Source organism: Plectropomus leopardus, chromosome 17, assembly GCF_026936395.1.
Source record: "Plectropomus leopardus strain MGB_pleo_1.0 chromosome 17, ASM2693639v1, whole genome shotgun sequence".
Classification (NCBI taxonomy): Eukaryota; Metazoa; Chordata; class Actinopteri; order Perciformes; family Serranidae; genus Plectropomus; species Plectropomus leopardus.
The window spans coordinates 30634892-30661469 of NC_142192.1; the positions used below are offsets into that span (position 1 = coordinate 30634892).

Genomic DNA, 26578 nt, shown 5'->3' on the forward strand with positions numbered 1-26578 from the left:
GCTTTTCTAGTCAAAGTGACCGCTTAAAGCACTTTACACTACCGATAATTCATCCGTTTACACTCAAAACTGGAAACTGCAACTCAGAAAACTAGAAGCAGGTAATTTCAAATGGATAATGACTATTACAGTTATTTCTTATATTAAAATATTGCAGTTCAGCAGCTGACGGTCACGATTTGGATCTCAGAGCTCTGAGGGCATCAAGCTGAAGAGTTTGTCTAATTAGTTCGTACTTTCTAGACCATCGCCACGAAATGACGTCATACCATAATTACATAATATAATTAAACATAACTTAATGTTCCCTGTGATGGATTACCTTTATCAAGCAAGTTTCAAGTCTTAACATTTCATATCATAATTGATATCATAATGAATTATAATGATATAGCATAATGCCATCATGGAATTAATGTGAATTAATGGCTGGCTGAAGGCAAGGGGGAGAATGTGGAGAAATAAAATGTGCTGCTGAAACAACGTGCGCTCAGTTAACCTCCTCTGGATAATGGCAGAAAGAAAGTGTTGAACTTTTTGAGTTTACTTTGTAAAATCAATAGTTTGTCTTTGAAGCCTTCTGCCTCCTTTAAAGTAAATTTCTGCATGAGTGTGATGGTGCACAAAGTTTTATACTTTTGATACCGTATTATTAAATGCTTTTCTGCCTGTGAAGATCAATCAATCCCCAATAATTGTTCCATTTAATCAACAAGGTCATTTAGAAAAGTCTGAAAGTGACACCTGTGACACTCCTACAGACTTCATATTGGGGACAATATTGCACTAAGATGATTCATAGCTGAGGATGAGGAAATGTTAAGGACGTCGGAAATTACAGGCTGATTGAGAGGCATTCATGTAAGGAAGAAGGACAAATACTGCAAGGCTGAATGATATTTTGAAAAATAGCGGAAATGATTGACTAAGTCTGGCCTTTCACTGGAGGCACAAGGACACAGAGCGAGTCTCAGGAAGACGGACGTATTAGCCTCAGTGAAATGTAACTTTAGAGTTCAGTAAACAGAAAAGAATACAATGGAAGTACAGAGAAAATAAGAGAAAAAAAGTAATATTGTGCTTTTTTTGTGTATTTGTGGGTTGGTGTTCCCACCTAAGTGAGGTTTAAGTCTGGAATTTGGAGCCACTGGCGTATAATTTTTTAAACTTTTTTTCCCATTATTATTATCATTATCACAAATATTATTTTGTTAATGTTAATTAGTTTTATTGTCTATGGACCTCCTCATGAGCTGAGTCCGTAACAAAGTTTTGAACTGAACTGAATTGAATTGAATTGAATTGAATTGAATTGAATTGAATTGAATTGAATTGAATTGAATTGAACTGAATTGAATTGAATTGAATTGAATTGAATTGAATTGAATTGAATTGAATTGAATTGAACTGAATTGAACTGAATTGAATTATTCACTGCAATTTTGGGGTTTGGGTAGAAACAATTTCTGATGCAAGCAACAAAAAAACAACCAAGGAAACAACAGTGTGATACACAACCGTTTTCACACAGACTCAGCTGTCCCTGTGCACACATGTTCGTCTACCGCCATAATTAAGCAACTTAATGAGTTAGTGACAGAAGCGAGGCAGGAGGCAGCTGGGGACAGAGAGAGAGAGAGAGAGAGAGAGAGAGAGAGAGAGAGAGAGAGAGAGAGAAACCACCTGCATCTCTCAGGTCCCTCTGAGACAGACGCCTTGTAAACAGCGACATCAGGACGATTAGCAAATAGTGATATTGTCTTTGTTTGGTTGTTGTTACACACAAATAGATACACACTCGTAGGTACACACAGATTCATTCACACAGACACACAAACTCGCACTCAGACACATTGTTACACATATTGCGTGTCACCCTGTAAAACTCTAAAGCTGGGCTTATACCTCCAGCTATCAGAGGTTAAATGCTTAGTGTTTTCTAATACGTGTTGTTTAAGCTAAAATGCACACACTCAAAAATCCCACAAAATGCTGAGTTTACAGCGACTAAGGGAAAATAAGAAGAACTGTGACTGGTGTTTTCTTCCACAGTGGAAACGTTTAATAGTGATCACATCTGTGGGTCAAACAAACTATAAGCAGATGATCGGAATAAACGATTATATTTTCTTCCATTTTTCTTTATTTCTCATGCAGATGACCATCTTACTGATATTCTATTACATGAATATATGGTAATGATCTGCATTACAAGAGAGTTATCAATGTGACTGAAGTCACTTAACGGTGACTTCAATCACAGGTGCTATTCTGTGTGCAATCATTTTCTCTTTTCATAGCTAGCAGCCATGACTGTTTCTGGTTGTTTGAGTTGAATACACAGTGTTATATCACACACTGGCGGACGGCACCTGCCACATCCGTACGACTCGCGTACACTCGGCAGTCACACTTGAGGTGACGGCTGGGCAGAACCTGTCACTGCGCATAAAACACATCGGCAAAAAGTGACGCGCCAGAATTCGTATTTATCACATGTAATCGGAAGGCTACGATCACCAACGTGCTGACAGGAGTAAAGAAGGAAATAGTGTAAAGAGCGAAAATCAGCGTTAGGAGGCCCTTTGGGTGGTGGATGGGTCAAAGAAGCACAAGAATTTTCCTTAAGAGCCAGTGTTTGTGTCCCCATCCTGTTCTCACTCTGAACTCGTAAAAAAGCACCGCTTTGTTAGTGCTTTTGGCATATGTATGCAACACCAAGAGTCACCTTTCGTGTGTGCGTGAAATGACGCTGGCGGGTGGCATCAGCTTGGAACATGGCTGGACGAAACAATGTGTGGTGTTATATACACTGGTGAATGCAGTGACTTTGATGGGTAAAGATGCAAAATTGCTGTTTACCTTTAACTGTCTAATGATGAAATGTGACATTGTTGTCACATGGAAGTGTGCTATAAAAATAACCCTAAAATCTAAACCATAATCCATTAAAAACTGTGCAAACTGATTTTGTTAAAAAAACATGGAGAGAAGGCAATGAGCTACTCAACAAGACCTGGCTCCAAAATTAGCAAGAAATTAGTAAAAAGTACTGGAAAATTTCCTTGAAAATAAAAAAAGAACAACAACAACAAAAACATACAGACAGTGCTGAAAATTCAAAAAACTATTTTTTTTTTTTCATTTGACACAATTTTATACATATATTCCTAATAACTATAAATATAGTGTTCAGGACATTTTTCCCTTTTATCAACTTTTAATAATAATAACTTTCCATGTTTTTGGTTTGAAAGGGTTAACCTAAGAATGAAGCCAGAAAAATGTTTTCACTGTAAACGTGTAAAACTGGACCTGGTCCTCAGAAAGACACAAGTACAAGACCCCAACACACAAACACACACACACACACACACACACACACACACACACACACACACACACACACACACACACACACACTGATAATTCGCACCCCCTGTCTAACTCCATGTTAAACCAACTTCATTAATCCAGCCACCAGAGGGGGATTGGCATCATGGAAACAGCCGAGTATCTGCCAACACACACACACACAGTCGTGTACAAACAGTCTCTCAGTCTGCGTCGTCCTCTCTCTCTCTCTCAGTTTCTCCAGCACTAATCTTCCTGACAGCCTCTCTCCATATTTCCTCTCTTCTTCTTCGATTCGGGTCCAATCCTCTCTCGCTGGGTCGAGTTTTAAAGGATTTGAAGCGGGATAAAAAGAATTTCACAGGAGTCCTCGAATCAAACCCTCTTTTTGTAAACACCACAAAAGGAAATAAAGAACAGAATAAGAAAAAAAAAACGACAATACTGCTGTACAGGGAAAAATGGAGAATTAAAAACATAGCTACATTATATCACTGAGACACACACAGAAAAAAGGGTCACGGTGTGTTTGTGATCTGGGCTGCTAAACTTTAGAATAAACTCCCAGAGGAAAATGCAGTCTGCAAGTGGCGGCGTCTTCAAGTCCCGACTGAACACACAGTTTTATAAACTTGCATTTAATCTCTCACCCATGCTGCTGTCACTGTGATGTTTGTTTGTATGCTGCGAGTTTTGTTATTGCTTATGAATGTTTCATGAATGGACATTTTATTGTATGTTGAGCTTTTACTGTAGCTTTGAAGGAAAAGTTTTGCTTTTTGTCAGTAAAAAAAGATGGCAAACTTAGAAGCCTATTCTTAAAGAGCCTATTCTTAAAGACATATTACGCAGGTTTTTCCTTAAAAATCAATGCATAGACTCATACAAAAGTGATCACTATCAATCATTACTTATGACCCACTAGAAGTTAGTTACAGTGTATTTATCCAACACAGTTGGCAGAGGAAAATTTTGCAGTGTGTGTTGCTGCAAACCAGCCAAACTGGATGCATTTATGCATTATTATGTGGTCTTTCTTCATGTTTCAAAATTGTCATGGTTAAAAGGCTGTCACATTTAGGCAGAAAAGTCACTTGATTATGGTTAGAAAAAGATCCTGTTTTGGCTTTAAATACCCATTTTGTTGGCACAATCTAGACTGTACATACAGCAATGTCTCTGTGAAAAACAACTGCTATTAACCCCAGCAGGGTTCTAGCGATTTATCAGTAAAGAACAACTGCTTTCTACGGCAGTATCCTGGCAGGAAATGCAGTGATGTCTCGGTAAAAGATATCCACTTTCATGGCAATTACCAAATGTAAAATACAAATATGGTTTGGGAAAAATCAACCGCTATTTGTGGTGGAGAAACACTGTCCGGTTGTAAAAAAGCACCCACATTTAGTGGCTAAAAAAGACAGTGTTGTCACCATCCACCATCCCCTCTACCTCCCAATGATGAAGTCACCTCATATATTACATAACTTTGGAAACACTGGTATAATGTATATAAACCAACAAATCGTCGCCTTAGAATTATGAGTTTCGATCTAACATTTTTTGTCAAAACAATTTATCAAAAAATGTTGTCATACCTATATAGATATTCTGTGACAACTTAACACCATTTTATGATGTGTGTTTTTTAAATGATATGCATTTTTTTTTACTTTTTATTTTAAAAAGTTTCACATCACATGTTATTTGAAATAAAAATATTTAAATTTCAATATCTCAAAACCCCTCAGAACGCAAATAGAACCTTTTTAATTCAAAGGTTACAGAATGTAATGTATCAGTGGTTTGCAGAAATGTACAATGCCAACATTTTCCTCTGCTGACTGGACAGCATTTATCTGCAAAGGATCAGCTCTCGGTCTGTATTTTCTTATTTTCTTCTTATTTTACTATGTTTGGGACATTTCTTGGCAAAGCTTGCAGGTCAGGTTAGGACTTTACAAAAACATAACAACAAGGAGCCAGACCACAAGCAGCACACATCAAAGAAAGTTTGAAAATTAACGACGATAATTTTTATACTCTTATAATATTAAAACCAACATGAAGGTCCTCACCTCTCCGACCATGCCGTTCCACTCCCCATCAATGTTCTTCCCGTGCCTCCCATTGGTCACCAGGTAAAGGTCATAGGTGAAACCCACAATTTTGGCCAGTCTCTTGAGGACGTCGATGCAGAACCCTTTGCAACAGTGCTTCATGGGCCCAGTGCCATCCACCATCAAGCTGAGGAGACAATGTGAGAAAAGACAGAGAGGGGAGATGGTCAACATGCTTTTTTATGAGATCTGAAGGTGTTTTATCAAGGACGTGTTGACCTGGCTGCTTGGCTGTTTTAGAAAAATAAGGAGAGGGAAGGAAAGCGTGCTGCCAGGGGAGTGAACAGAGTACCTAGCAGAGAAAATGTAGCAGAGAAAGAATGGGAGAGCGAGGAAGGAAAGGAAGGTATGAATTATTGGCAAGAGGCTGTGAGCTGATTGATACTGACAGTTTGGGCTGTTGTGTTTGAAGAGGCAACGCTCGACAGGTCAGAGAGCTCAGCGCTGCATTATTAAAAGAGAATTAAACTCCATTTTGTGCTCTTGGATGCCGTCTAAAATTAGAGAAATTCTACAAAGGCCTCTGAAAGTGAACACTTGAAACTCTGAAAGCATCATGAGCAGGTCACATATAAGAGAATCCAAGTGCATTTAGGTCACTATCATTCAAGCAGCTGCTGTGCTCTCCATCAGCTGTCCATACCAAGTGCCCCTTTGATGGGCCCTGAGACTTATGGCAGCCATGGCAACCCTGTGGCTCTGTTACCTAGCAACACAACTTGCTGAATTGTTTTTTTTTTTTAAATCAAGCCAAAGTAAAAGATAAGCCAAACTTATCAGAGTGGGATAATTACAGTAACTCTGCTGTATTATTTGTATAAAAATATGTATGTAAAAAGCTTTTTTATACAGTTAAGGTTTAGACAAAGAGAAGTATTCCACTGCTGATAAACATGGTCTTTTCATAAATTTTTGCTGTCTATGCAACAGTATTGACAAAATACAATAATTATTATAGCACCTCTCGTACTTACACACACACACACACACACACACACACACACACACACACACACATATATATATATATATAATGAAATAACATCATTATACAGCAGATGGTTACCATAACTCTGGAAATAAGAAGTGGAAAATAGATAAAAGAAATATAAATATAAAAGAAATATCAAACAATGCATGTCAAAACAGCAACAACTGCATAAAAAACATAAATCAACTTAAGAAGAATTTATAAGAAAAAGCATAATATGCTATACAAATAAATAGAAGGTGGAATTATTTAAAAGCAAGAGCATAGAAATGGGCCTTGAGCTGCTTCTTAAAACTATCTAGAGAAGTTATTTCTCTTATTTGCTTAGACGGTCTGTCCCAGGCCAGAGGTGCATAAAAACAGAACGCTGCTTCACCATACTTTTTGTAATTACTAACATTTAAACAATAAATCAGTGACTAACATTGAAATATCCTGTTCTTTCTGCATCTTTTACTTTTTCTTTTTATTGTTAGTAAATGTGTAGGATTGCGTAACATGTGCACAAGACAACTGTAAGTTTGTACCCACATTCATTATTTTCATGTTTCTTAACCAGCATTTAAAGATATGTATACTGTCACTTTAAAGCTCATGAGCTCAGTTAGGTTCTGTTATTTTATGGGAAATGACTGTCTGAAATTAAGACAAGTCATATGTGTGAAATGGTCCTCATCAAAAATGGGAAATATTTTGAGTAAAAGGCAGTTAAGTTTAAGTGCTTGGCTGTGCCTCTGTGATTCATATGCGTGTTCATTTTAAGCAGCGCGCAAACAAATCATGACCTTGGAGGTAATGATGACAGGAGTAAAAAAAAAAGCATAAAACATCGAAGCCACTACTCGGCAGCAACATCAGAGGAAATAAGCTATGACAGGTAAAAAAGATAGAAAATCAATTACACACTTCATAAAATGGTACATAAAAGCACAAAAACCCATATATATGTACGAAAGAAAATACAAGCAAATGAGGAAAAAAATCTATTAAGGAAAAAAAAAACCTGGGTCAAAGTAGGTTGATTAAAACGAGAACTAACCCAGCCAATAAAATTGATGGAGGATGAACTTGTTATCTTCCCATTGGACAGGTCATGTGCTGGCAGGAAGGAAGCTTATCTGGGATAGACCAGAAGCCCAGAGCGCACACACACTCACACACACACTCACACACACACACTCAAACACACTCTCTGTCTCTCTTTGCCTCAAATGAACCTTACATACTCATGAAAGAGGACAAACACTGATTATTAAGGATTCTGAATATAAATACTTCTGTATACCTTATATGACACATGATCTAAGAAAGATTTCCCTTTAGTCATCAGAAATCAGTATGAACTGGCATTATGCTATCTTTTCTGGCTGTTTTAATGCACTGTTTGCATTTTTATCCCAAGTCGTCATATGTTGCCGCTCTGCCATGGACTTTAGATGTTGGTATCCCTCTGCGTCAGCTGTGGCCGCTCCAGGATGCTGTTACAGTGATGACAACAAATGCACATGGTGGAATAAAGCAACACGATCCTCATGTTTACATGACAGCGCTGACCGTCACAATGGTTGGGATTAGGCAAAATCACAGGTTAGATTTTGGCAGAAGAGGCACATGGTAAGGTGTAGATTAAACACACACACACATACACACACACACACATCCATGTGAAAACAAACTCTGGATTCCTGCATGAAAGTCAGTTGTTTGTGCGACCCATCCACTTCCACAATCACTGCCCTATAAACGCATTTGTGCACCTTATTTTACATTGTTAACGGCAGCGTTATTATCTGACGCTGTCCTTCAACATTTCACGCGCATACGACCGGTTCCGTTCTCAAGTGACGACATCTGTGGGCGTGACATGTAGACGTTAGCAACTGACGCTGTCCAGCCATGTTCCAGTTGGACACAAAAGTTGGCTTTTGGCATCAAGCTCATACAACAAAAGCACCTACGGAGCAGTGCTATTTGACGAGTTCAAGTGAGAACGGGCTGGACTCACTGTAAACTGAATCACTATATATTTGCGGTGGTTCACAACATTTTTGAAGCATAGAAAAGGATGCAGCAAGGATCATTTGTGCCATGATTTTAATTATCTGGATTGATTAAAAGACAATTAACCTTACTTTGCTGTTTGGTTTCAAGTTTTCATTACGGTTTTTTAATGAACAGCTATAAAAAAAAAATTAAAAAAAATCATGCCTTGCTCTTAATTGCATGCTTTCAGGTGGTACCGTATGACTTTTAATGTATCTATAGCTGCTGTGAGGAAAGTTAATTTCCTCCTGGGATAATTAGGTTATTTTGTGATGTTTTAATCTATTGATCCCAGAAGGAAAGTCTTTCTTTAAGCCAATTCCTCCCTGCTCTCCAGCGCCTGGAGATGGTAAAGATTTACTGTCTTGTTCATGGACGCTTGGCCAGACATTTCAATTTCACAAGGGATCACAGCTCGGACCATTCTGGTTTCAGGATGGTCTCTATCTAACCACTTTCTGAACCTTCTTTGCAACTTTCCAGTAAGGCTTATAGGCTGATAAGGGTTTAGAGGAGAAACCAACAGGAAACATCAAGGTGAGAAATCTCTTGTTATATATGAAACCGACTCGTATAAAACTTTTTCAGTCCATTTCTTAGATAGAAAATATGACATATATCACTCTGACGCTCTCTGCCTATGGCTGCAATAAACTGCAGGTTATCCTGACCTGGGATGTCTTTTGGAGAGTTACAGAAGTATATTTCATTTTATATCAACACCACTCACAAGTATTTTTATTGAAATGTTGTTGTTTTTCTATTATCTTTTTGCTGTTGTATTGCTGAATCATTTTAAAGCTCTCATTTTCTGCCAAAGAGTCAAATTAAAACAAACCTAAAACTAACTTCACACCACTTTAGTGATGAAGGAAGCGTGGAGGTGACATTTTGATATAATGGCTGTAATGGGCAGTTTGGCTGTCATTAAAAGGGAGCTATTATGCTAATTTTCAGGTCCATACTTGTATTTTGCACTTCTACTAGAACATGTTTAAAGCCTCTAATGTTGATTTTTTTTTTCTCATACTGTCTGTGCTGGATAACCTGTATTCACTTTCTGCTGCAACACTGTTTTAAGGCCTGTCTATTAAAACCCACTTCCCAAAAAAGCCTTTTTACCATGACAAAATCACCAGTAAAAGCAATCAAATTCTTCCCAAGCAGAAACATTCTACCATGTTGGGGCAAATTAAACAATATGGGCAACCAAGATTACATGTTTCTTAAGTTTGAATGCAGCTATATGTAGTAGTGTATTTGAAGCCAGGGGAAATAATGTAATAAGGTATAGCGGCACTCTCCACTGTGAAAAACCCTCACTCTGAAGTCAAATACTGCCACTTTTGCAGTGCTTTTGGCTTAAGGTTCTGATACCAAAAGTGGCTTTTGACTTGATACCCCATTAATTAGCGTCAGCTGAGAATGTGGCTAGACAGAATCATTGATGGTGTTATTAAACACCCGCCAAGGCAGCATGATACCTAATATACATAATATAAGGAGCACAAAGGGGTCTATAGGGTAGGTGCAGCAATGGATGGGTCCCACAAACCCAAGACTTTCATGCAGGAGTCCAGTGTTTGCTTCCCGTCTGAATTTCATGTTTTTTTTCTACACCTTACTATGTGTCTGCTTCACCTGGCCCTAACCATGGGTGCTTGCATGTGCATTTGTTGACATCCCGGTATTGGTTGCCATGTGCTTCTGTTGCTTATACATCACCTCTTGCAGCATAATCTCACCATTTGCCTGTGTTGACAACACAGTTGCAGAATCCTGGAAAATAAATTGCGGACACAGAAGGAAACCTAGAGCGTAATATGTAGACACAGAAGTCCACTACAAAGAGGCAACAAGTGATGACGGCTCTATTTTAGCACCTATCTATTTAATCCCTCCACCTGAAAAAGCCTTTTTACCGTGAGAAATCACCCGAAAGGCCTCTACACCAAAATCTTCACAACTGGATATGTTCAGTACATTGAAGAGAGTACTTATAGCCAGGGCAATTAATGTAAGGGAGTACTGTAGCACAGGCTGATGTTGACTTCTTGAAAGTAGACCCAAAAAAGGCAAAAAGAGAAATCAGAGAAGTTTAAAGCTTGAGGTTTTTGCTGTCAAGGATTACTTCTACATACGTTTGCCTCATTATTTGAAACTTTGGCGGCTGATCATTGAAAGCTGAACGCTGCAGAGTCTGGATGCAGTGAGGGGCAAACACAGTTCAGCAATAAGAAATCTTTGCTGAAGATGTGCGTATAAATGATTTAGACTTGCTGACTTTGTTTCATATCCCAGGGCTGTGGGTTTGTTACCTTGTGTTAACTGGCATCCGACAGGGCACAGAATCGCGGATGCAGGAGCTGGTGCCTGGGTCAGCTGGCTCCACAATGACAAAGGGCCTCTCCTCCAAGGTAACCACTCGGAGGTGCTGGGAGTCATCCAGAGGCTTCAGGAAGGAGCCATAACGAGACCAGGGATGGTAACGCAGACGCAGGTGGCCATTTTCCCACCAGCCAACCTGGATGGGAATAAACACACAAACACAGATGCTCAGGTCTTAAGCTCTGGGGCGACAGTGGCTTAGAAGCAGTTAATGATCACATTTTTAGTCCATGTCTCCACAGCATTTGAGTTAAAATTTGTTATTTAAGCATCTGATCAGTTTTATGTTTTATCACAATAATTTCATCTAGCTAGTGATGTTAACACGTTAGCCAATGTGACAGCACCTTGCTGTGAACACATCTGATATTCACAAAACCCATTTTTTTCCTGAGATGTAGCACAACCTTGCAGTATGTCGTTGCATGGGTTGTGTTGAATAATGAGCAGTTTGTTCTTGTTAACTGAGCTGAGCGTTTTCATGCTGCAACGTGGTATTTTGGAGCAGAGACTGAGACGAAACACAAGACAGTTTACAGTGTCACAGTGACCTACATGTGTAAACAAATCTGTTCACATCAACTGAGGATGTTACTGGATGGATGTGCAGCCACAACACAGGAAATCTGTCTTTTTTAGTTTGCCATTTCCTAGCTGTGGTGTCATATATTTAGACGTTATTTGCATACAGCCAGTTCTCCTGTGGATTTCCCTGATGGTGCCAGACGTGGCTGCTGGGATTTGTTTAAAAATATGCAAAGCCTCTTTAAACACACACACATAGGCCTACACAGGTTTTGTTGCTTACGAGGACATTGTTTATAAATTTACATAAATGTTAACAGTAATTGCTACATGCCTATGCCCAACTCAGTATTGACATTATCGTAATCCCACTAAAGCACGTCTTAAACCCAAAATAAATGGTTTATCTTGAGGGGACAAGCCTATTGACATCAAGTGAGGCCCCACAATTTGACTGTCTGAATAGACAATACACTTGTGAGGACTCTCATTTAGTGTGTTTACATGTGCACTAATGTTTCACAAATATTCCAAATATGCCAGTATTTTGAATTTGATATGGGTCATGTAAACAGCATATTTTGTTGCGACAATCCACATAAAGCCTTCTCCCTAGATAGTTTTGGATGCACTACCTGCAGGAATCAATAATTCAAGGTACATTACTTCAAAATCAACAATCCAATATGCAAGAATCATTGCTTTTGCAATCATTGCTTTCCAAATGCTCTGCGGGATCAATATTCCTTAGTAGTCAATAATCTTACATAAACTATCTCAAACCAACCAATAGCTGCTTCACAGAATGCACAACTTGGAGTGGAATATTTAATTTTCAGGATGTTTTTTTGTCTGTTCAGCTACATGTGGCTTCTAACGTGGCGTGAGTTTATGCTTATATGAGTGAGTGAGTTTGAGAATGATTTTGCAGTATGAGGTAGAATTATACTATCTGATTATGGTCAAATGTAACTTCTGATCCTGATAAACACCATTAATATTAAGTATTTGATGAAGTGTCTGCTCATATATGTTGATCATATAACGTATAACCTATTTTTTGCAGATTTTCTAAATAAATATCATTACACTAACTTATATCCACTTATGTATTAGTTTGATGGTGTGACCTGCTTCCGTTTTGCTTTTCAGTAAACACCTACATCATTACTACTTTTTAACTAAGTTTGTCCCCATATAGTAGGACAGTCCCCATAATATAGTGTGGATGCTGATGTCCCCACAATGTTATGAGATGTGTTTTATGTATGAATATATCTAGAAATGAAGAAGGTCTAGAAAGTTTGGGAATTATTGTATCACTTGAGATAGTAATACATTGTCTTATTTTGGCCAAATGGAATTCAAAATCCTGCTGTTTTTATATGTGACCACTATCTGATCAAGTTTTTGGTCATATATGTCCATATGCATATTATCTTTTTTTGTCCAAATATTCTATATACATGTTATTATACAACAACTGATACTAGCATATGTGTGTTTGGTGCAACCTGCTTTCATTAGAAAGGCATAAATCTTAACTTAACTATGAACTCAGTTTATGCCTAGACAGGACAGTCCCCAGAACGTATTGTGGAGACTGATGTCCCCACAATGCAATGACAAGGACATTCTCACACACAAAAAACAGGCGCATGCATTGCACTAACTTGTATACAAAGAAGTTACAAGGACACAATATCTCACACAAAACTAACTGACACCAAAGGAGGATCAACACACCTTTACATTGTTAGTCATTTAGTTTGACCACTTAAATATGTTAACACCATAGATATAATCAAGAGAGCAAAATTCACCATACCAGGTACCTTGGACTAACTTCGCTCACTGTATCTTTTATGCAGTTTCTGTTCTTCTATTTTTTTACTGTGTTTCTGCTCTTCTCGCTCACTCTTTCTGCTGCATAAATAATCGTAGCCAGATCCAGCAATTCATTATGGAACAAAATGAAGAGTTGCTCTTCTGTGCTCATTTGTCCTCCAGTTCACCCGTCTAACATGTTTTGCATAAACCGAGGTAAATGCTTTGTGCCGCTCTTTAAACACAAAACACACACAAAAAAGACATTTATATGCACATGCACACACACAAACACACGCATGAACACACACACACACACACACACACACACACACACACACACACACACACACACACACACACACACACACACACAGTGCTCAGACAGGGGCTGAATCCCTGGACTGCCAGCCCAGCAGAAGGCAGGGATCGAGCATGATGTGGTATTTTGTGGTTCTCTGTTACCATGGAGCTCAGACAGACCTTATGGTTTTTATCAAAATGTTATGAGTGTCAGTGAAAACAGCAGCATCACATATAACTTTAAGTAAAAATGTTAAGCTCCTACTCACATATTACAGACAGCACAGATTATGTTAAGTGTTTGACTGCCTTGCCAAAATGCTGCATTAAAAAAGTCAAATGCAGCACGTTCACAAAGAAGTGATGTTGATATTTACTGCAATCCCTTCAGTTTTGAAGACATGGAGCTGAGTCACGATCATTTTTAGTCTATTCATGTCTATCTCTGACATTTCCATTACAATCAATAATCTGAGGTTCACTGCTCAGAGGGCTCGATAGTTTTGGGTGCACTACCTGCAGGAATCAATAATTCAAGGTACATTACTTCCAAAATCAACAATCCAATATGCAAGTATCATTGCTTTTGCAATCATTACTTTCCAAATGCTCTGCGGGATCAATATTCCTTAGTAGTCAATAATCTTATATAAACTATCTCAAACCAACCAATAGCTGCTTCACAGAATACACAACTTGGAGTGGAATATTTAATTTTCAGTATGTTTTTCTTTGTCTGTTCAGCCACAGTGGCTCTGGCAGCTCATTGAAACGCAGCTCCTCTTCTGTTCATTACAAACAAATCACTGCTGCTGCTGCTGCTGCAAAGGTAAAACTCATCACTATTTGAGCACCACAGGACCTTTTCATACAAAGACCAAACACTCAGTGATGAGAATAGCAATTGTGAAAACCTGGCTGAATCACAGTTATTATGGTCTGCCTCTAGAAGGCAGCGAATCACATTAATTCATAAAAAATGTTGAAAAATACAGCAATTCTATCAAACAAAATAAATCTTGGCTGTAATTTTCAATCAATATGAATGACTCTGCGATCTCTTTTTGTGTTAACTGAAAAGTATATTTTCACAGTATATTAGTCCCTCTGGGATTTTGCAGACTTTATTGGGAGTCTTGCAACGTAGAATGCCTGATTTTGGGCAGCATTTTTAAAAGATTGCAATGAATATTGCAGTGTTTTAGGCATTTTTCTGCACGTAAGATTCATGAAAAATTGAAGGCAAATTGTTATAGTGAGAAACAAACAACACTGTTCTGAGTTTTTCATTTAAACTACAGTAATGTTATAACTATCCTACTACCAACTAAATCCTCTCAGCAGGTGCAATAGATGTGGATGCATCAGCCTCTGTCATGGTAATGTGTCTCTTTTGTTGTCCATGCTGTTTAGCCATTCTTTGGGTGTTTTTTATCAATTGCTGTCGTTTATGTTCCACCACAGCGTTGCAAACTGTGCAAAACAATTTATTCCCAAGTTCATGCAGAACAGGGAATTGCCTTGCACAGTTTCATCAGTAATTTTTGTTGGTAAATGTGAGATGTTTGTGTTGTGCCTCTGCGTCTTTAATGATGTGAGGGACTGCTATGATTGCTAAAACTCACCAAAAACTACAACCAAATGGCAATGTTGCACAGAATTCATGAGTAATGGTTATATTAGCTATAATTGCTGGGATTGCATCATCGTAACATCCTTGAGAGCCCGGTATAAAGTCAGGATGTCTCGACCTCTGCTGCTTTGACTTTGGCACTATTTTCCCTTTTCCTGTCTCATTCAAGTCCCCTAATTTGATCTAATTTGCTGGAGTAGTGCTTTAAATTGATTATGATGATTCCAGAATGTGGAGGGACATAGTTTACTAAAGGCACGAAACATGAGAACAATTTTTGCCCCAAAGTAAGACTATTTTTCAATGACTTTGTTGTTGTTTGTATGTTAAAAGATGAATGTATTAACTTTGTAACCTTCAGTATTGAGTATAAAGTCTAATTCATTTTGTAAGTCCTGTTCTTTAAATCAATATTCTTTTTGAGGCTTTTGCTGTCTGGACTTTATGTCTGCTTCTGCGCTTTTCAGGAGAATCATTATTTATTTTGGTCAGACTTGCACTTGCGTTGCCCTGGCTTCTGTTCTGTTTCCAGATGATGTCGACCATCAGGAGAGGAGTCAAGGCTCTTAAAGTATCAACACAACTAATATTCGACCTTGTTGGTTCCCTGAATGCTAAAAAGTTACTGCACCCAACTCCGATATTGAAATTTCAGGAGGGAGGACTGTAGCCCAGAAATCCGTCCCACAGAAATAATAAAAGCACAGCTGATTCTCGTTTTTAACAATCATTGTAGGACTGGCAGCCATTTAATGGACATCGTAGTGTCGTTTGGCATGCATTCATCCATGTGACTCCTGCCAGCAGTGCATTCATTACTACTTTTAAGTGATTTCTGCCTCTATTTTTGCTCTCCCAGTCCATTCTGAGTGCAAAACAGTTGTAAATTTTTTGTAAACAACTGAAGGACAAAATTGGTCTTGCAGCAAAATATCTTACAAACTCCAACAAGCTGCACCAATGGAATACCTCAGAAATGTGACAAATAATTGTGTCAACTGAAACGGAACGAATAAAGCTTGATTAATGGTTTGGGTTAATTCAAGTCCATCATCAGGGCTTAACCAAGGTCTGGTTTAACTAACAGCTACGGTATTTTTAATACTTACCAAATATGAAAACATGAATTCAATGAGCACTGAACATGGAGAGTGTAAAAACTCAAGGTTTGTGTTGTCGGCAAGGTTTATTACAGTCCAAAATTCTGTCAAGCATACACCATTTAAATGCCTGATTGGCTAAAAATTTCCCAGATACCGATATTTGCAAAAGGTTCAAATAGTCTCCAGCTAATCAAACTTACTTCGCCTTGTACTTTTCAATTTTAACAGATTTCTGGCATCAGATATTTAACATCCCCGCACCTTTCTTTTTCCTATTGACATAAATCTTAAACCTGAACTTTTCATGGCTCCATTCAGGCTGTTCTCATACATTTTATTTTTACTAAGGAAAATACTGCATCAAATACCTATTTATGCATATCTGACATAATCACGAGTCTGTAATCTTTAGAAGGCCAATGTGCAGATGAGAGCAAAGAATAAAGAAGGAAACTTTCCCATAAGGGTGGAGGTCTGGATGGTGGATTGGTCATAAAACACAGAACCTTCCCCTGGGCAAATTTGCATTTTTATCTAATATCTGAATAAGGACACCATTCATTACTTATTATTTTGATTTGTGTTCCTGTTAATGTTTTTATGCCTTGCATGTCAATTCAAGCTCATTCTGCCATCTTTGATGAGTCACTTTTACCCTTGCCCTTAATAGTGGTGTAAAACCAAATATGAGATTTAAGGGGAAAAAAGAAAATTAAACTTAAGGTTACTCTTGCTGAGCTTACAGGTTATTCTAAAAAGTCAAGCAATGACAAAGATTTTGACAAATTCTATATTTAATATATACACTACATGCATAATATGTGATGTGGGTTCAAAATGCTAATTTAATAACAATTTAATAATCCTGCCAACACTGTTAATTATATCAAAAATAATAATGTGACATAATGAGAAGATAAGCTGCTCAGTTCAACCTATGTCTTAGACAATGTATTTCTCACCTCAGCTAATTATATGTTCAGTGATCACTGATAAATGTAATTTTTATCATGCTTTCTTATCAGTCACCTTGTGTTATAGCAACCTTACATGCTCTACATAACATTTTACAAAAAGGAGGTTAAAATATTGGTCAATTTTACGTAAATAACTGACTCGCCCACGCTCAACCAATGCAACAAGCTGGGTTGCCTAATTTTTTTTAACCGTATTAACAACAGAAAGATATAAAGAAGTGAAATAAATGCATGCAAAATACTAGATAGACAACATTGCTTGGTCATGATTTTAACTAGAAAATTAAGCATTTTAGTATAATTTTTATTTGCATGAATAATGCCATGCTGTGATTTACAATATCCAGAAATCTCTATGCTGATGTCCTTAAAGATTGAGTTAATTTTTTTTTCATTTTATTGTTATGTTGTCTTATAACATTTAGTTGAACAGGCTTCTATCAGAGTAAACTCCAGTTATTTGTAATTGCAGGACAGGAAGTCTAAACCCTGCCCCCTTGTTAGGTACCTGCTGAATCACTGTAATCGATTAACTCTATCAAACTCTTCCTGCAGATATACTGTTATTATTCTGTGTTGTGAGGTTGTAAAAATCTTATTGCGCCTTTAAATTGAGCTGAAATGGGATTCAGCTTTGTGTGGTTTAGGATTCCAGCTCTCTTGTCATGTTGATAAAAAAGATAGCGTGGCTGTCTTCTCTCATTTGCTCATTGATCCACCACCGTATACTTCCCTGTTTATGTTTCGTCTCAAAGAACAAACAAAATGTAGGACGACTTGCTCTGCTGTTGCATCACATAAAACCTAACCTCATAAAACCCATAGAATGAGAAGCTCAAAAGATATGAAAAACGCTCTGTTGGCAGCAAAACTAAAAAAAAAAAAAATTAAAAAATCAAACAAAGGAACACCTTCATTTCCAATATGATCTGCACCAAAGTGCACATGCACATAACAATAACAACATAATCTGATACAGAGGAAATGGTATAATATAGTGAAAACAACATCGCTTGAGAGTGTTTAACAAGCAATTTATGTAAAGGTAAAGACTAACAAAACAAAGATGGAAATTTATGGATCATTTTATCTTCCTTTTTGATGTTTTGACCAACTTATGTGGATCCCAACATTATTTCTGAAGTTATTCAGGAAGAACAAATGTAAAAATGGCTCAGGTTGTCAAGGATCAAGTGGTGCTGTTGGCCTGTCCTCATGGTTCAGCCTGTTCTCACTCCAAAGTCGTCACATACCAGCACTTTGTTGATGATTTCAGTATAAGATAGTGACGCCAAAAGCCACCTTGTGCAGTAGAATCATATGCTGTTGAGCAGCGCTTGTCTGAAACGTATCCAAAAGGAACCTTTCGTGGTGTTATGAATGCCACGGTTGGCCAGACAGCACCTGTTGCAGCCCAATAATACGCAGCATCAGAGGATCATGTGGCCAGACCGACCCTGTCATGGCCATATGATATGCTGCTGGATAGCATCAGGTTAAAATGTTGCTGGTAACCACGTGAAATAATGAGCGTGAGGGCGCCTATAGGGTGGGTGGGAGGGGCATTGGATGGGTCCAACAAACCCTGGACTTTCACCTGGGAGGACAGTGTTCTCTTCCTGTCTGAATTTCCTTAACTTAACCACCTGTGCCTTTGTAGCCTTACCCCGATTACATGCCTTGTTGACCTCCTGGCGTTAGTTTCAGCATCCCATTACCTCAACAGCAGGCAAAAAAAATTGCATGGTTTGTGCTTTTATATGCATCATACGTTGAGAGTTTAGCCTCGACATGACCAACTGTGCATCCATGTGCTTGTGTACAGCACGAGTGTGGATACTATGGTGTGGCTTCCTTTAGAAAGAATCAAAATATTCATGACATTAAAATAAATACAAGAAATTACACACAAATTATTCACTGTGCTCCATCAAAACAGGTTGATTGCCAAACCCACTTGGCAATTACAAAAGTTCACAAATGTGTTCTTTGCCCAAAAGCAAAACCAAAAATCCATCTCTCTGTGATTGTTGTGACTCAGAGACTCTTGATGAATACAGTCTCGGAGATCACTTTGAGCTCTACAGCCAGCTCTTATTCAGCTGCCCTAAGGTTGCTGTGCTTGGCAAATATACTCCATGATTTAGTTCAGGAGAGGTTAATTCAGCAAATACACGCCTGGGAAACGGGGATGTTCAGACAAATGAGGTTGGAGAGAACCACTGGGCAGTAAGGGTCAAGTGCTGGCCTCTGAGGGAGTTGTATCGAATCTGTTTGTCCTTTGCTTGGACATTATCTCTTAGGTCAAAACCTCCATACAACAGTCACTTCAAGAGACCTTTAAGTTCCTGCCTGATATGATGGAGGAAAAATTAAATAGCATAATGGACTGAAGTTTATGGTCAAATAGAAAGGCAAGGCATCATCATTTTTATCGGCTTCTTTGCAAATGCTCAAAAAAAGATACATTCTATATTTATAAAGTGATTTGAGTATGTTTGTCATCTTTGTGTTTGGTACAAGTTCTCATTTGGTTCTCCATGGAAACAACTTTATTGTTTGACACTTTAAATTTGGTATAGGATTACTTAGATTCCTTGGATCTGTGGTTTCCAGGGGTTGAGTTTGACTTAAAAGATGCCAGAAAAAAAAGCAGTGATATGAATACGAATATTTTTATTGGATTTATGTATTAATATTAGGAGTATTTTTGTATCATTATTTAATATTATCTGTGTAGAATAACAATTACCTCTGCTGTCATGTATGTTTGTGTTCTTGTTTACATGATATATTCTGTGCATGTTTTTGTTAAATAAAGCTGTAAAAAAAATTTATTACTTTGAGTGTACCTGTGCTTTGTGCTTGTCCTTGGGCATTCTAAGAACCAGATCACAAGCGCACTTTAGTTTCAGTAATTTCTAGTGAGGGATCATAAAACTGTAAAATTACTAAATATTGTACAATCCTAAAAGGGGGTTTACTGTTAGAAATATGACATGGCTGTCCAGAGTATTTCCTCTCGACTCACCTAAACATCAGATATAAAAGAGCAGCACTGGAGTCGTCTTTTGAGAGCAGCTGTGCAAACTAAACTCTTATCTGTCAGGTTTTTTTTTTCTGCAGGCTGTAGCCAGTTTTTCTTTTTCTATCTCTCCCAACCCCATGGAGTACAAGACAGTAACCTGTCTCCTCTGTCAGTATCTGCACCTTCATTCAGTAAAAAATTCAATACAGTAATGGCGAGCTGCATCAGAAAGGGCAGAAAATGGTATGATTCCCACAGATGGAGGAGTGCTTCTTGCAGCAGGCACACACTGTAATGTTCTGCTCTTCTGTAAGGTTAACTACTGCCAGAAGAAATGCAGGCTGGATGTGCTGAACTCAAACACCAAAAGAAGACAGAGTGAGAAAGACTTAAAAAACATGAATAAAATAGCTGACACTCTCCAAAAATAAATGCCCCCTGTTCAGCAATCAAATGATAAGAGGCAGCGCTTTTATTTTTCATGAGCACTGCCTATTTGTCAGGTTTTTTGGCTAAGCATTGTCAGTAACTTTAATATTTCCCCCCGATCTGAATCTTGCTCTGAGGCTTGTTATCTTCTGCAAAACAAGATTGGGGTCAATTTCAGATCATAACAGGCACAATGTGTAAAATTCAGCAAACCCTCCGTATAACACCACTTTTCAGTCCAAGGTTTCTTTAGACTGCAAATTCCCCAAAGTGATTGAGAATTTTAAAGAAAAGTCCAGAGGGAGAAACTTTATGCAGCATTGTGAAGTTAATGTGTTTTGGGGGGGGTGTTGGAGGCCAGTTCAGATCATAAATTCACCATGTGACATTTGAAAGGATTGAAACTGCGGTCAAAATGAGATTCTGTAACTAATCACTTGACATCAAAAGATTTTGTTTCATGGAACTGTGAGGATACTCTCTTATTGTTAACATGTTAACATTGTTAACAACTCGTCACATGCTGCCGTTCTGTCAGTGACCTTCTGCGTCTACAAAGGACGTTTTAGGCATCCTGCGTAAGCTGTTTACGCTCCAGGATGTCGGTACAGTGATGTCAACAAATGCACATGGTGGGATGACGCAGCATGGTCCTTACACAACAGGTTTAGGCACCAAAGTCACAGATTATATTTAAGCAAAAGAGTTACATTGTAAAGTGTGGTGAAGTGTAAAAGAAAAAAACCCACACACCTCCACAGGGGAAGTGAACTCCAGACTTCTGTGCAAAGTAAGTTATTTTTGGAATCCATCCACCTCCCCACCCACCTGCTGTATAAGCACACACATGCTCCTTATATTACGTGGTCACCAACAGTGTTATTACCCGACGCTGTTCTGCAGCGTTTCATGACGAACCCATTCATTATTCTCAAGTGACACCACCTCTGCATGTTGCATGTGGATGCACCCAGTACCATCTGGCCATCTGCCAGCGTATAATAACGCCAACGGTTCTGTTCGTGGGCATTCTCATCTGACACCATTCAGCCGTGTTTCGGTTTGACGCGGTAGGTGACTTTTGGCGTCATGCTCGTATGCTAAAAGTTCTGACAGAGAGGCGGAATTTGAAGAGTTTGGAATGAGAATGGGCTGGTTTAATATACTTCAACTAAAGAGATCATGTAATAATCCCAATAAAAAAATGCTTGTCATAATTCAGCCCATTCACCAGATGACTATGTTGGCATTGCGCATTTCTGCAACAAAGGATGTGTTACATTTGTACACAGGATGCCTGCCACGCTGCAGACCACTATTTGAGACCCCGCTCACAGTGAATGAATCCTCAATGTTAAAGGCACCGCTGTATCTGTTTAACTGCCTGCTAACCGAAAGCTTCAAGTCCAGAGAAACAACATCCACACGAGCCAAGTCCTTCAAACTAAAAGCACCATGGGTCCAGCTTTGATTTATTTAATTATTACAGCCCTTTTAAAAATGTAATTAAGAAATGTATTTAACTTCCTTATAACTGTATTTTATTGAATGTTACTTTGACAATAGTGTATTCAGCTTTTTATATGACAATATCAACCTTATTGAACTTTTTGTATAACTGCAGTTCATTCAATTATTTTGTGTGTAAGTAGTTAACATTATTTATAAGGACATTTAAAAATATTGAGATATATATTGTATATCACGATATAGCCTTAAAATATTGCGACATTATTTTAAATCCACATCGCTCAGCCCTAGACACAAATTGACTTTACGTATTCCTTAAGTCACACTTATTGCACTCATACCCGAACCCATTCATTATTCTCTCATGGAGCCAAGCTGAAATACCGTATAGAACTGCACATCAAGAAGGAAGCTGAACTTTGACAGGAAGGTGAAGAACCACAAAACTTTTTAAATCTAAGGACCCACACTGATATTATGTTGTCAGAGTAATGTCTTTTTCCTTCTTTCAAAGGTTGATTTTTCCTTTTTTGTTATCATCCTTTAAATGATGGGGGGCGGGGTGGGGGTCTTGAGTGCACTCTCCGGTAAACATATTGAGCCGTAAAAGGTCAGGAGCAAATGAAACACAGCAAGAAAGAACGAAAAAAAGGTTTACTTGTTTTTCTCAGGTCTTGAGGAATTGAAAGTGCCATCTGAGGGCAGACCTTGGATTTAGTGCTATTACTGTACAACTGCCACGCATGGCCCCTGATGGAGAGAATACTGGACTGTGAGTTAGCGCTGGCTAACAAGGCTGACAAACAAAGACGAAAGAGGAGAGGGAGAAGAGAAGAGGGGGAGGCAGAGGAGGCTTAGGGGAGCTCTAATGAGTTTTGGGAGAGAAAGAGAGACAGAGAGGGGGAGAGTCAGTGAGACAGCAGAAAGGTGAAACTGAGCAGTGATGAGTTAGCATGTCTGATGGGCTGTGAAATTGCGGATAGCTCGTCTAGCCGCTGCACTAGGGTAATTAGTGCCTACTTGCACAGCTGCGTACTGACCTCCTCCCAGCCTCTCCCATTGGTGTAGGAAATGACATCAAGCAGCGGGTTGGACAGGTAGCCATCATTGTTGAAGGAGTAGTCCCGCCCACCGATGGATATGTTGGTGAAGTACCTGCGAGAGGAGACAACAGAGAGGTGAAATAAGAGATGGGATCTCAATGACCTACAAGATGTGTCCATGTAAGCGGAAAAAACAAGTGCACCAGTATCTATGTATGATTATCAAGGCATCATCTCCTGAGAAGGTTAAACCTCATTTCACCTGTGAAAGAATTTTTAGGTTCATAGTTATATTTTGTTTTTTTCCATGCTTTTAATGGTGACTTAAAAAATAAAATAAAACACAAAAAATGTATTTCCTTCACACTGTCTAAGGTAGAACACCTCTATTTACTCTCTATAAATCCTCTAAAAAATCCTTTAAAAAAGTCCTCCAATAGTCCAAAGACCACCAATAAAAATCTTTACAACCGGAAATTATCCACTAGCAATATGATTTAAAATCTGGGAGAAATTAACAACACTGTCAATCAAGATTACGTGTTTTTCTGACATTAGGAAGTAGCTACATGTTTTATTTTTTTTCTGTATTGGCAATAGTTAGCGTTGGGTCATCACCAGACCTAACTGAATTGTTGTACAAATTGCAGATTGTTGGTCAACAGTTAAGAGATCTTAGTTGTTAGCAAGCTTTGCTAACTGTTCCAGTGTTACAGAGTCGAGCTTATCATTTTCAAGTATATACATCTCGCTTCTTGCCAAATTTATGTAATGCATGTTCACTGAATGTGCACTAAAATGGTTTCCATTTTATTTACTCAATTTAGTCTTTGTTGCGCAACTTTCAACAATTTTTAGGGATATCCTACGATAGATGAACGATATCTCTCTATTTTCAGGTACAGAGCTGACAACAGACAGCAGAGGCTGACTGAGCAAAGAGGAAGCAGATAGTGTAAAGGAGAAGCTGGATTACGCTGAGCTAAGCTTGACAAAATACAGTTCAGGTTAATAGAAGTTTTGCCAAATCTGATGTTGCACAGTACAGCTGAGCCCGGCAATCTGAAACCTTTCTGGTGTATCACTTTATGGCCTTTTTTCAATGTTTCAATCAATTGAAACACCATATGTGACATAGAATCTAAAAATATATATTGTTCCTAAGAAACGCATCAGACAAAAGACATCAAGTATTTTTTTCACTTTATGAAAAAAATTAGAAACAAAGAAAAGAAATCAAATAAGAAAGAGAAAAGAAATCAGGTAAAGTAATCAAAGCTGTGAGGGTAAAGTCGGGACCTTGACTGCAGGGAGCAAACATCAGGGATCCTGCACTAAAGACAAAACACATTTCTGTTGATATAAGAGGAAATCACATTGTCGAGGTGTAGAGACTGCGAGGGGGGAGAAACAAAGAGCCGAAAGGAGGCGAAGCAGGGAGGGGGAGTTGACACGAGGCGCAGAATTCACTAAAATGTTTCCCCATCTTTAGCTGTATTTGGTTTGCGGAGACGCGAAATGCGGGGGAGAGGAGCTGAAAGAGAGTAAACATTAGAGGACAAATACTTGAGAATACTTTTAATACGAGGAAAGACAAAAGCAAAGCGCGTTGGTGTGAAGCAGAGATAGAACACGAGAGAAAAAGAGAGCTTTACCTTTGATGTTCTTTAATGAAATATCTACCTTAAAAGCATCTGGAAAAAAGCACATCAAAGCTTCCTAATGAAACCAGCCCGCACACTCACAAACATGCAGGTGACCTCGCTGAAAGAAAGCCTCAACATCATCTCAAATAATACTTAATCAACTGCAATCGGACCTCAAAACAGACAAAGTATGCAATGCAGAAATAATTTTTTTTTAATAAGAAATGTGCTGTAGTAGCTACTGTTAGAAGAAGTAAAGAGCACATGTTGTACATATTATTTACAGGGATAATTCACCCAAAAAGGAAAATTTAGTCATGCGGATGAAAAGTTGGGTTAAGATTTATAATCCACAAAGGCTACAACAAGGCTAGAAATATGACGCCAGTGACATTTTTCAAAACAACTTGGCACCTCAGGGCTTCAGGACACTTGGATGACTTTGGACAAGCAGTATGGAGACATTTTTTGGTTTAATTTTTATTTCTCTAACGTTTGAATCTTGGTCACGATTTGTTTCTCTTGGGAGATGAGTGCAACGCCTTTCCCCAGTCAAACTCTGGCAGTTTTGTGAACTATCAAACTTCACCCAGCTTTCCATAGGTACAAGGGTGAGTAGATGATGAGTAACAAATTAAGACTCTTCATTATATATCACTGAAATAAAAGACATTCTGGTGCACAGGAAGTGATGGATTTTAGTGTCAAAAATGACACTACCATTTACTACCTTTCTCACAGTCATTGTTCTAATCTAAGCGACTTAAAATTCCATTCAGCTTCATTTGATCACTGAGGACTCTGAGATGTGGGTCAAAAGCTCTGATATAAGTGGAACTTTGAACATGATTTTAGTACAAAGTGCTCCAAAAGGTCAAGCATGAGCTTTCATGTTCAAAGAATGATTCATAAACCAAACTTTAGCTCCGTACAATGTGAAAATTCACTTGCAATTTTACAGAGCTCAACTTGTCTTCTTTAAGGTATCTTGTTCCGTTGAAAAGCCAATGTTTTTATAAATACAATAGAAAGAACAACAGCTAATTATTTTTGATTTAAGGAGCAAAAATCATAACTGAGGTTTTTGTCAAGAAACGAATTAGTTAATCTCCTCATTGTTACCATTCATCATAATTTAGTAAATCTATAGAAACTTTGTTTTATAGCAATAATAATAATTTGAAAAATGATGTTGCTGTATCATGGAATATTTGTGAATGCAGCTCCAACACTAGGAGCTAAAGGCTACAACACGGCTAAAAACATGGCACCAGTGACGTTTTTCAAAACACCTCGGCACGCCAGGGCTTCAGGACACCTGGATTACTTCGAATGAGTAGTATGGAGACATTTTGTGGATTTAGTATGTATATTTTTTTTATGTTTAAATCCTGGTCACCATTTGCTTCAGTTGTTTGGGAGATGAGTGCAATGCCTTTTCTCTGTGAAACTTCTGGCAGTGTTTTGTGGACTATAAAACTTAACCCGACTTTCCATCCGCATTAGGGTGAGTACATAATGACTGAATTTTCATTTTTGGATGAACTATCCTCTTTAACTGTCACATTAGTGTCAGACAAAGCCAGTGTGCATGCCTGAAGAACATAGAAACAGTATTTACCATTATGAGTGTGGCCAATAATCCTTAGCGGTCCTATATAGGATTTTTTTGGTCAAAGAGAGGAAAATATCCCTCCA

The 26578-nt window shown here is 38.2% G+C and overlaps 1 protein-coding gene across 1 annotated transcript in view; it reads right to left on the reverse strand.

Moving 5' to 3' along the window:
• grin2da (glutamate receptor, ionotropic, N-methyl D-aspartate 2D, a) overlaps window positions 1–26578 on the reverse strand; it is a 274878-nt gene that overhangs the window by 91148 nt on the left and 157152 nt on the right. Inside the window, exons 7-9 of the mRNA XM_088090301.1 lie at window positions 23232–23346; window positions 10827–11032; window positions 5433–5601 (exon numbers count right to left, since the gene is read on the reverse strand). Coding sequence (XP_087946427.1) covers window positions 5433–5601; window positions 10827–11032; window positions 23232–23346 — 490 coding nt within the window. The remainder of the gene's footprint in view (window positions 1–5432; window positions 5602–10826; window positions 11033–23231; window positions 23347–26578) is intronic.